Genomic DNA, 12,216 nt, shown 5'->3' with positions numbered 1-12,216 from the left:
GGAGGAGGAGGAAGAGGAAGAGAAAGAAAAAGAGGAGGAGGAGGAGAAGAAGAGGAAGGTGATAATGATACTGTCTTATATATGTCACATGTTTGGCTGGCATATGTAAACATGCAAGAAATTAATGGGATGTATACTAAATTTTAGAAGAATCTCAGAATAAAGAGCAAAATGAAAACTATCTTCCTTTCAAAAAGTAACAAAGTTCCTCCTACTACCTCTTAGCTGGTCATGGCTAACCCACATGTGTCTGTCCTCAGATGCAGAGCCCAAAAGATGGCTAGCCAAACAACCTAGATGAACACAATTACCAGCTCAGCAGGAGACCCTGTCTCATGGCAATGAGGTAGACAGCAATAGAGGAAGGCATCCGATGTCTCAGTCTGACCTTCACATGTATACAGTGTCCCTTAACACAGGAACACCACACACATAAAATAAAAATAAAAGTAAATGAATAAATAAATAAATAAATAAATATTGCGTTAATAAAAAACTAGGCATTTAGAGCAGCACAAGCTGGTGTCTGGGAAAAGAAAGATAACTGCTTGAGTTTTCTATATTATAATTACACAGCAGATGTCTAAAAACATGTGTGTGAGAACAGATGTTTAAATGTGCACAGAAGAAAGACAGCTAAAGAATGGTTGAATTTGGCTCTACATATATTTATCAATATGAACTCTCTAAGCAGATAGTATGAATATGTTTTAGTTGGTGATTAGGGAGGGCACTAACAACTTATTTAGTTAATTGACTGAAACACAGCTGAAAAGATTACCTACTGTAAGCAAATTGTGGAGTGCCTGATAGATCTTGGGTTACAGTAGGGAAGGAATTTGAAGGTTGTGCAATCCTAGGCTTGACTGATATCTCCAATGACTAAGGTCTTCCTTGATTCTGGAGACTTGGAATTTGGACTTAACCACACTACTGATGTTCCAGGATCTCCACCTTGCAGACACCTTGTAATGTAACCACATAGCCTCTGAAACCATTTGACTTGGTATCCCTAGTTGATTCTCTTCTGTATATCTCTCTCTATTGTGAGAAACAAGACCCCAACTCTAATTAGTCATTAAGGAAATGCAAATCAAACCAACCCTGAGATTTTACCTTACACCAGTCAGAATGGCTAAGATTAAAAATTCAGGAGACAGCAGATGTTGGCAAGGATGTGGAGAAAGAGGAACACTCCTCCACTGCTGGTGGGGTTGCAAATTGGTACAACCACTCTGGAAATCAGTCTGGCGGTTCCTCCGAAAACTGGGCACCTCACTTCCAGAAGATCCTGCTATACCACTCCTGGGCATATACCCAGAAGATTCCCCAGCATGTAATAAGGATACATGTTCTACTATGTTCATAGCAGACCTATTTATAATTGCCAGAAGCTGGAAAGAACCCAGGTATCCCTCAACAGAAGAGTGGATACAAAAAATGTGGTATATCTACACAATGGAGTACTATTCAGTCATTAGAAACAATGAATTCATGAAATTCTTAGGCAAATGGATGGAGCTGGAGAACATCATATTAAGTGAGGTAACCCAGACTCAAAAGATCAATCATGGTATGCATTCACTAATAAGTGGATATTAACCTAGAAAACTGGAATACCAAAAACATAATCCACACATCAAATAAGGTACAAGAAGAACAGAGGAGTGGCCCCTTGTTCTGGAAAGACTCAGTGAAGCAGTATAGGGAAAAACCAGAACAGGGAAGTGGGAAGGGTTGGGTGGGAAAACAGGGGGAGGGAAGGGGGCTGATGGGACTTTCGGGGAGTGGGGGTCTAGAAAAGGGGAAATCATTTGAAATGTAAATAAAAAATATATCGAATAAAAAAAAAGAAAAAAGTTCACTTCAAGCAACAAAAGTCTGGCAGTTTTGTTATTTGCTTCTACTGAATGAATCACCAACCCAGAGAAAGGTCGGTGTAGCTGACACATGGCTTTTATTGTCCTAAACAGAATCCTCTTCTGTCTGTCTTCACCATTGGCTGGGTGCACGAGTGGAAAGCAGTGCTCCCAGTATCTGATATTGCTCTTACTCAAACACGCCAGATTATTTGTTTAGCTCCCCACCACCACTACCACCACCTGGCTCTGGTTTAAGTTCTGCCCTCTGCAAACTCAGAATCTTACACATGCTGGATCTCAAAAGTCCATCTTCCTTCTTTATTCATGGGCTCCGTCATGAAGCAAATTGTAATGTTTGAAACTAAAAGTACCCAGGCAAACAGGCACTAGCTGCTGGAAAAGACAGGGGTCAGTATCTCCTGCCTATTTAAGGTCTGATAAATTTACATCTATCTCGTGTACCTCTGGCTTGGAGAACTGTCCATTTATATTTCATTTCTTACAACTATCTATCTGTTAATCATATACTCTTGTTGGTTATACCTCTTGAATGAACCTTGAATGATACAGGTTCATCAAAAGAAGCCACTTTCTCCAGATCATAAAGCAACTGAATTAGCATCAATATCACGTTAATACATGATCCATGCTAATAACATGATCACATTCTGCTTATCCAATTTATTAACAAAAGATTGCAATAGGTGGTACAATGTCCAGTTTTCAACCTTCAGAGTTATTTACATACAATTCTACTGGGAAAAGAGTTGAGGAAGAAGACTCCAGAAACTGTTCTTTGTCCTTGGTACCATTTAATTAATTGTTTTAATGTGCATGGCTCTTTTTAAAATGAGTTTTCTTTATTCCTAATAACTTTACAAATGTGTGCAATGAAATATGATTATGTCCACCATTGATCTTCTTCCTCAAGACTTCCCTCATATTCTTTCACCTTTATTTGCTAATACAAATATCAAGTTAAATAATTCCAATTTATTGTATAAACACTATCTGAAGACACATAAGGAGATCACAAGCACAGTTTACTACTGTAGTAGAGTAACTGTGAATGAAGAGTCTGGCTGTGTGCAGAGGTGTATATAGATGAGGTGAACCTTACATGGAGATTTAGAAAAGTTACCTGTCCTTGGACACACACAGAGAACACACTAACTGATTCCAGCAAACAGATTTTTCAATGTCTCTTTTTGTTTCTTTTTAAAAAATCTAAGTAGCAGCAACAAAATACATTTTTCTCAGCTGTTTTTTTTTCCTGTACTACCTTCTATTCACCGTCTGCTCGCTAGGCACCTTTGCAAATGTTCTGGTCCTCTGCCCACACCGTCTGGGAAATACCTCTTCAGGGATAGCATTCATTCGGAATTGCTATTTTCTCTTCTCTTTCCCATGCCAACATGTACAGTCTCTATTGGTTAATTATTTTCTCTTTGTTTAACTTTCTCCACTATAGGCATCTGCTGCCAAATATAATATAAAGTTTTTCTGACTAATTGTTAGGCTTTCTGATTTTGATCCTTACTTTCCCCTTCTAAGTATAGGCATGTGGAGTTTAACTACCTTAATGCTATCTCAAAATTATTCTCCTGGTGTCTTGACCTTCTCCATTTAATGATGATCTCTCTTATAATCATCTCTGAACAAAAGTCTAAAACTAAGTTTCAACATTTCATCTGTTTCTCCTACTCTTTCACCATCCAGATTTTTGCATGACCAATTCCCTCCCTCACAATGTTATTCATTCACATTTATTAAAGACTTAAGCACTAAATATGCCAAACTGTGCTGTTTGTTTAACTATCCTTTAAGGTGTTAACAGTTTAAACCAATTTCTCTTTAGGTCCTTTGATGTAGGATCTCGTGTAGCCCAGGCTGGCCTCTAACTCACTATGTAACAGAAGTTTGCCTTGTGCTGAGATTCTAGGCATACATGGCAATCTCTACCAACTTTTGGTAGATATTTACCTACAGGTGTTATCCACGGTCATTTCTTGTCATTCCCATCGACTACCTTACAGCTCAAGTCTTCATCAGTTTATTCTTCATTTGTCCCACATGTCTTACTAAAGGATGTACACACACAGTGTCCCTGATTTTACCTCCCCATCTATCTGACTGAATGATTTAATAATGATCTCTATTACCTACTACTCACCAATTGGAAAACACCACCAAGCAACAATTGTGCAGGTGAATGTACTCATGAATCAGATGAAATGTGTCTTTTCATAAAGCTTTATGTTTCTAAAAATCCCATTAATATTGAAGGTGAAAAATATACCTAAATAGAAAAGTATATATTGTGTTAAAATATATACAGAAGGCTTGATATGGTGGTGGGTATATATCATGTACAACTATAGCTGTTGAGAATTCTAAAATTAACTGAGAGTCAAATATTCCTTGATTATCTAAATTTAGTTAAATCCTCAGTGTAATTCCTCCTTATCTTCCTTTTGTTCATGAAAATAGATGTACAATAAAGCCAACTTATTCCTTGATGACTTTCAAAACAAGAAAATTGGAGTGAATGATATCCACAAAAAAAGGGAGATATTTAGAAGAACAGAAACAGCATAATTAAAACAGTGGCATCTGCAGAACAATCCAGTTGAAAAACTGACAGAATGTGGAGCAAGCAGAAATTTTGCCATAATGTTGCAAAAGATCAACTTTTAATATTATATGGTGAATCAGACTCTCCTGGTGGTCTCCTGATTCTTATGAATCAACTGGAGAAGACATTTCCCCTTTGTCTTCCAACTCACTGTAAATTGGTGAATACACATTTAATTCTTCATAAAGACGATCATCTGGGACCTGATAAAGAGAAAAACCATCCCATATCAATTACCCAGATCTTTACATTTCTAGAAGGCTTGTCATGGATGTAACTCTTCTATCTTTTTGAATTTCACCTTGCCTCTCATGACCTTCAAATGTCTGAACCCTTAATGTTCAAAAACTAGATCAGGTGGGCTGACCAATGGGGGCTAAAAGAAACCATGTAAGTGACAAGTTACTGAAGTTACTCTATATCTGAAATGTTGATTTCTCTTCTGAGTGAGGACAGTGGTCACTAAGAAGTGTAATAACTGGGCCATGTCTAAAAGTGGAAACAGAGTGGGCTGTAGGTTCCATTTGTCAGATTTGAGTTAGCAACAGTGGCTGAGAACTGAAAATTCTCACCAAGGATATAATGAGTTTGTGCAGCAGATGAAAAATGTAGTTGTCACCATGGACCAAGAGGAAAACCAAACCCAAGGCTTATTGAGAGTGGTAAACGGGGGAAAGAAAAAAATATATTTAGAAAAAAGGAAAGGTAAAGAGCAGAAACAAATATAACAAGCTCTTTGGGGACATAAAAGAAAAGCCCAGCAGCTGAATGTTTCCATCACACACTGCTGATAACTCACTTCTCACATGCAACTGCTCCAAAGCACCCACAGTTTCTACAATGATAACAGTTCTATTTGCCTAACCTCATGGGACTGGGCTGTGATCTCATGCCATTTAAGTGTATAACATAAGATCTTCAATATGAGATACAGAAGCTAGCTTTTGAGAAATAGTTTTCCAGGAAATAATTTCAAAAAATTTGGGGCATGTTTTAAAAGAATAAAGCACGATCTCTTCAGCATGCTAATCAAGATTTCCTACTGACCTTATTACTTTTGAATTCTTGTTCAATCCTATAGACAGTGAGCAGCACAGCACTGAAAAAGGCCAGGATGGTGAGAAACAGCATCATCAGTACCAGTTCCTGTCAAACACCAACCAACCAAAAGGCAAAAGTCACAGATGGTTATACCCCTAAGCCCTTCCCTTAGAGAAGCACCCCCTTTCTCAGGAGCTCAGGAGCAGACATAATAAACTGACACATAAATAGGAAAGCAGGAGGTGACTGACTAGAAGTGACGACTTCAAACTTAAGGAATGTGGCCAGGAGTAGGAGTAAGACCATCACCTCCTTAGTACAGAACTCTATTTTAGAGATGGAGATTCCAAAGGGAAGACTATGTCTCTGGAAAAGGAAGGGTTTTCACACTTAGGACAGGACCCAAAGAGTTAGTATTTTCATAAGAAATACATACTGTGATGAAAGAAGCCACGAAGCAGCCGTCGTCTTCGGTTATATCCTTGCAATGGCTCATATAAGCGGAGCTATTGCTCAGATTGAGGATCAATACGGCGATCCCCATCCCTGCAGCGATGCTGCTGACGATGTTTGCTCCCAGGCTGCCTCTCACCTGATGGTATAGAACATTCATCTATGGCCATATGATGGCTGGGTGTGGCAGCAGCTGATCAACAGAGCTGGTCCTGCATGCTAGCTCACAACTGGTTCAAAACCCCAGTTCAATAGGGAACTCTTTCAAATGTACTCATCACCTGGTAAGCATCTGTTTCCCTCCGAGATGCATTCAAGAAAAGCATGAGGGCTGGGGATGTACTCAGTGGTGAACACAGAGTGAGGCATTATGGAAGGTCAGAGGTTCAATCCCCAGGATAAGAAAAAAAAAAAAAAACAGGCACACGCATGCGTGGTCTATCCTCAAGTCATCTATGGTTGACATAACTAACCATAAGACTATAAATACACACAAGGACAATTCCTTTAAGTGATGCCAAAGTAATCAAACTTCACTGTTTATTAAGAGACACAATTTATGTCTCTAATAATTTTATCCAATTTATCCACAAAATGCTTCCCAGAACAAAGGGGTGGGGAAAAAAACCACACACCTACACCCTCTATCACAAAGTTGACACTGGTGTGTCTCTCTTAACACCCCTAAAATTCCTCTTTTCTTACCTTGGAAGAATGAATAACATGGGTGCAACTCACCAGATACAGTGTGTTTTTCCTTTCGGACATAACTGACAAAAATCCAGACAAAACAAACTGTTCAAAAGGAAACGGGAGAGCAAAGTGAATCTCTGCTCTCTGCTGTACTTCCCCTACTTCAAAATATAAAAACGAATTTTAGGTGTTCTAGAAGGCTATCCACCAAAATCTCCAATGAGACCAATATTTATTATCTCCTATAAAATGCTTCTCAGAGCCAATTCCTTACATAAACCACGTGAATGTCTTGATTAAAATGTAGAGCTGTGTGGTGGCATACGCCTGCAATCCCAGCTCTCAGGAGTCTGAGGCAGGAAGGCTGTAAGGACCAGGAAAGCCAGGGCTACATGGAGAGAAAGGGAAAAAGAAGCACACAGGCTCCTTCCTACTCATTAGGCCTTACATGGCCTGGGGCTACTCATTTTTCACCTGGCTCCTCTATGAGGTTGACTTTGACACCTACTAGGTAGGTATCAAGGATTAGTGAGATTTGCTGTACAACTGTAATAGTGGTCTTATTTATTGTAATGCTTGGTTCATGTGTCCTGTCTTATACTGTCAGTTCCTTCAGGCCAGCCTTGTATAGCTATGGAGTCTGATATGCAGCACATGGTCATATAGTTAACTATGAAAATGTACATTTGAAAACATTTAGTAAAAAGTAAAAAATTGAGACCTCAAAGTCAGACAACCCTCTAAGAAATTGAGATTTGTATGTTCCAGGGCAATTTTAAGAGACAGGCATTTGAGTTTATGAGATGCCCCAGCAGGTAGAAGTGCTTGTAACAGAACCTGCATTCAATTCCTTGATCTCACAATGTAGCAAGAAACATCTGACATCCTACAGTTGTTCTATGACCGCTGACCTTCACATGAGCACTATGGCACTGACACACACACACACACACACACACACATACACACACACACACAGAAAGAGAGAGACAGAGACAGAGATACAGAGACACAGAGACAGAAACACACAGAGAATAAATGACTTTTAAAAATGAAATGCTTGAAAAATAGGAAGTTCAAGAAAAATGTGGTAGGTGGTCAAGAAGATAGATTCTTGACGATATGACCAAGAGATGTAAGAACTATATACTTAGCAGCATATCAAACCAATGCAATAGTTTCCTTATATTTGCATCTTTATAACTGAACTATTGATAAAAAGATAATATACAATGATAATATGAAATGAAGAAAAGTAGGCATATAATTGTAGCATACAATTCTATTTCTACAATGCTGTAAAAATTGAAAACTAATTTTCAGTTGTAGGGAAGTGACTATAACTCATAAAATCATGGACATGTTTGTTGTATTGAGGGCGAGATATAAGCTAATATTTCATATATATGTATATACATATATATGAGTCAAATTTTCTCAAGTCCTAAACCTTCTATACACAGAATATGCTATTTGTTATATGTGTACTACACATATATAAAACTATATGACCTTGTAATCTTATTCAGTCACTTGCTTTCTAGACAGTAGAATGTTTAAAAGGAATTGTGTTCATCCAATGTTGTTAACCTTGTTCTCATCTGAACAATATATCTTTCCCCTCCCTTTTTAAAGATCATTTTTATACTATTGTATTTTTTTATAATTTTTTAAAAAATTATTGCAAGTGTGTGAATATATCTGTGTATGTATATGCTAATCTGTATGAGTGCCCAAGAAGGCCAGAATAATGTTCTTATTCCCTTGAGCTAGAGTTACTGGCAGTCATAAGCACACGACTTGGTACAGAGAACTGAACTCAGGTCCTACAGAAGAGCAGCAAGCATCCCTAATTACTAAGGCCTCTCTCCAGTCTTGCTTTTTATTAATGGATAAAATATATGTACTTACCAGGTAATTTTATTTATAGGTAGTGTTAAGGGTATTTTCTTGAATATAAGTTTTAGGCAAATCATTTAACTTCTTAAATATTTATGTATTTATTCATTTACAGTTTTATACAGTCTCAAGTTTTTCGGTCAATAAAAGTATGTTAATGGTTTAAACCACAGTTAACTGTCACAGGAATCTTTTGCTCTTGTTATTAAGTATATGTGAAGAGTGCCTTGGAAACTACATTGAGAAATGCTATGTGGGTATAAATGAAAAACTGTAGATATTATTGAAATGCTAGAGATAAGCATTTGATTAAAAGAAAATTAATTAGCCTTGGTTAAAAGAAAATCTCTGGTTAGCATTATTTCAGAAACAATTGCAGATATGTTCTCACCAGCACTGCACCCCAGAATGGATAGCCTGCTTTATATAATAAAAGCACTTCGTCATCAAAATCTGAAATGTGGAGTACGGAGCAGACGATTGTTCCAAAACAAAGGCATATTAAACCAACCAGAATTTGTGTTACCTGTGGAAAACATGAGTTTTATAAAGTTAGGATATATTTTCTCAAGGTTTTACCAATTTCTTTGTAAGTAAGATTGTGGTATGCAAAATCTACTTAGTCTCATAGGCTTTCCTTGGATTGATCTAGTTGGGAGATTTTCAGTCTTCTATTCACTATATTTTCTGAACCATGACTAGGTACCGAGAATCTAATGCATACTTTATCAATATATGTCACACACATCTTTATTTGCCTACTTATGATAGACATGCATAATCGGTCTTTTTATCTAATTAACAACAGACATTTTATATCCTTTACTCCTGTTGTCCATTCACGACCTAGTAACTTAAAGTCTTTATAAGAAAATGGTTTTCTCTTCCCAGAGTATGCAAATAATACCATCAATTCCTTGCCTATCAAGAATGCTATAGGACCCTATCAGCCCAAGAGAGAAAATATTAATATAACTAAATACTCTGTCCTAGAGGCAGTCTACATTTTGAGTTGAAAATAAAGACTATGCACTCACTCCCAGGAACTCCAACTCTTTCTTCAAGATTGTCTGCCATGTCTGCTGTGGTGGGGGTGAGGGTGGCTTCTGTGGTAGAGCTTTTGCAGGAGGAGATGCTTCCAAGAGTTCAATGTCAGGTACACTGAAATTTACAAAAATTTAATCATACAAAAATCTTCTAACTCCCTGTGTGATGCTCTCAATTGTCAGAAACTGGAGCATTGTGTGTTGGCTGTTCCTCGAGAGAATCCTGCAGTTGAACTCTTTGGTGTAGTGCCTGAGAAAAAGGCTCAGAGAGTCGAAGCAACCAGCCACCAGCACTTTCTATTATCCAAGTGTTTACATAGACCATAATAGAACAAACACATGCTTCATGCTCTTGTTCATCCTGGGTTTCCATAAGTTCCTTCCTAAAAATCTCTAATATGCCAGCCTGGAAGAGATTTTAGCATAGACATGTTTCTGCCTGCCCAGCACTGTGAATTTTCCTGTCTTGATAAATAACTTCAATGAAAAAAAAAATAGTCTTTGCTTACCTGGAGGATTCTTGTGGGTTTGGGAGAGCAAGAGCTGTTCTGCTGCTATTATCTGTGTCCATTTTTTCACTAATCGGGCTCTGCAGGAATGAAAGATAATGTTACACAGAAATGTGGTGTGCTCTGGATGGGCAGTTAAGATGGGTTGACTCTGAATACCAATGATTATCTTCATGCGGAACCTACTTGTCAGATAAGTCTCCGGGCTGATTGCTATCAGTGGTTCTTTTCTTTTGCTTTAATGAAAAGTAATGCAAAACTGAGATGTCTACTGGATAGAGAGCAAGATGAAGACAGAAACATGAGCACTTCAGAGCATAATTATGCCAGAGATGTGGGATTTATGGAAACTAACACTGAGGCATCTAGGCACTGAAAGATAAAAGAGAGCAGAAGAAAAGGCAATGGTGTTCTTTGGCAGCTTCATCTACTGTATCTATGTCACGAGCTCTCATTTGACTTCATGTGTGGGATCCAACCTGAGCTATGTGTATCTCTAACTTTACACCCTCCCTGTTCCCCCTCCCCTCCCTCTTGCAATCTCTCTCCCTCTCATCCACCTCTCCTAACCCCTTTCTCATTCTCTCTTTCTGTCTTCTGGATACTATTTACTTTCTGCATCAGATGATCTTGAAAAAAGGACCATCAGCGTTCTAACTGCTGTAAACCATGCCACTGGAATTATTCAATGTACTATCTGAATTATGAAATATACTCCATCTGAACATTTCTGTGGCAAATGTTGCACTCTTATAATGATAAGAACAAGACAATGGAAATATGGAGGAATGTGAATGTCATAAATAGAAATGGTGTAAGCAAGGCTGAATAGTGGAAACTGAGCAACATGTCTGCCCAGACAAAGTGTTCCCTCAACTATATCACAACTAACTACCCTCAAACACAATGAACAAGAGAGAAGTCACAGATCTGCCTTGCTTATATTTCAGTTTAGTTCTATGAATGGTTTTTCATAATTGCAAGATACTACCCATAGCACCCTAAATCACCTGTTATTTTCCTGGGATGTAATAAAATGTCTCAAAAGAAATTAAAGCATATATATGAATAGAGGTTTCTAATTCACATACTGGCAAACTTTTCATCACAAAATACTGCTGTTCCAGCTACCTTCTTTCCATTGTGTCTTTGGGAATCAGTGCATGTAACAAATACACTGTATGAATTAACAAATAAGCCCCATATCTTATTCATTTATACAGAAAGGACTTAATGCTTCTGGCTAGCATTTGATCATAAAATGGAGCAGATACCATTGAAGGCCATGATCCCAGACTTATCTAGCCCACAACCTTGCAGATGTGAACAAAGAAAAATGATTACCAAGAAGGTCAGAGGCCAGAGACTGTTGGAATGTAAAGAGGGCTACAACACTGACTGATAGAGCTTGCACAGAGATCAGAGAAGGAATTATCACGGAAGGTCACATTTGAGCCTAGCCTTAAAATGATTGACTTAGAAATTCCATTACCCTACCCAACCTTCACAAAACCACATATGTAGGCAGGGGAAAGTCTTGAATCAATGTAAGGGTGTTTCCTAATGGTATATAAAAGCTTATGTTCAACAACAACAAAATAATCAGCAATCCTACTTAAGATTTGGACAGTTAACAGACTGGGGGTATCTTTCTGTTTTGGACACATGCTGATCTGTGGAAATTTCCAACAGCACTTTACAAGATGCTGACAGGGTGCTGAAAGGTGACTCATGACCTCCCAGTCATTTCACGCCTCAGTGTTCATCAACAGCTTCATCTTCCCCCTTTCCTGAGATGCCTAGCACATTCTGTACTCGTAGCCGAGTTCCCACAGGCAAGTAGTTCCAGCTTTCCAAGTCGGTGAGTACCAGAGCAGATGATCAAATGACTTCCTCTGGGGCCGGGTCCCATTACCAAGATAATTGTTAACCATGCATCTGCCTGGACGGAAGAGATAACAGAGCTCGCATTTCTTCCCCAACACGCAGCAGTTCTCCTCCAGCACACACAGACTTTTAACATGTATTTTACTCTGGCTTTCTCTCTGATACCAAGTTTCCTTGCTTAGTTCATTATA

General features: G+C 38.3%; 1 protein-coding gene across 1 annotated transcript; it reads right to left on the bottom strand.

Moving 5' to 3' along the window:
- Positions 1 to 2,537: 2,537 nt before the first annotated feature.
- On the bottom strand, positions 2,538 to 10,277 carry Ms4a2 (membrane spanning 4-domains A2). The gene is made up of 7 exons (XM_052189554.1): positions 10,139 to 10,277; positions 9,621 to 9,744; positions 8,975 to 9,109; positions 6,730 to 6,786; positions 5,975 to 6,130; positions 5,545 to 5,643; positions 2,538 to 4,700 (listed from the first exon to the last, which is right to left on the bottom strand). The coding sequence occupies exons 1-7, from the start codon at positions 10,198 to 10,200 to the stop codon at positions 4,602 to 4,604; spliced, it is 732 nt and encodes a 243-aa protein (XP_052045514.1). The 5' UTR covers positions 10,201 to 10,277; the 3' UTR covers positions 2,538 to 4,601.
- Positions 10,278 to 12,216: the final 1,939 nt, after the last annotated feature.

Source organism: Apodemus sylvaticus, chromosome 1, assembly GCF_947179515.1.
Source record: "Apodemus sylvaticus chromosome 1, mApoSyl1.1, whole genome shotgun sequence".
In the NCBI taxonomy this organism is placed as follows: Eukaryota; Metazoa; Chordata; class Mammalia; order Rodentia; family Muridae; genus Apodemus; species Apodemus sylvaticus.
Note: the sequence above shows the minus strand (reverse complement) of the source record. Positions and strands in the feature narration are given on the sequence as shown.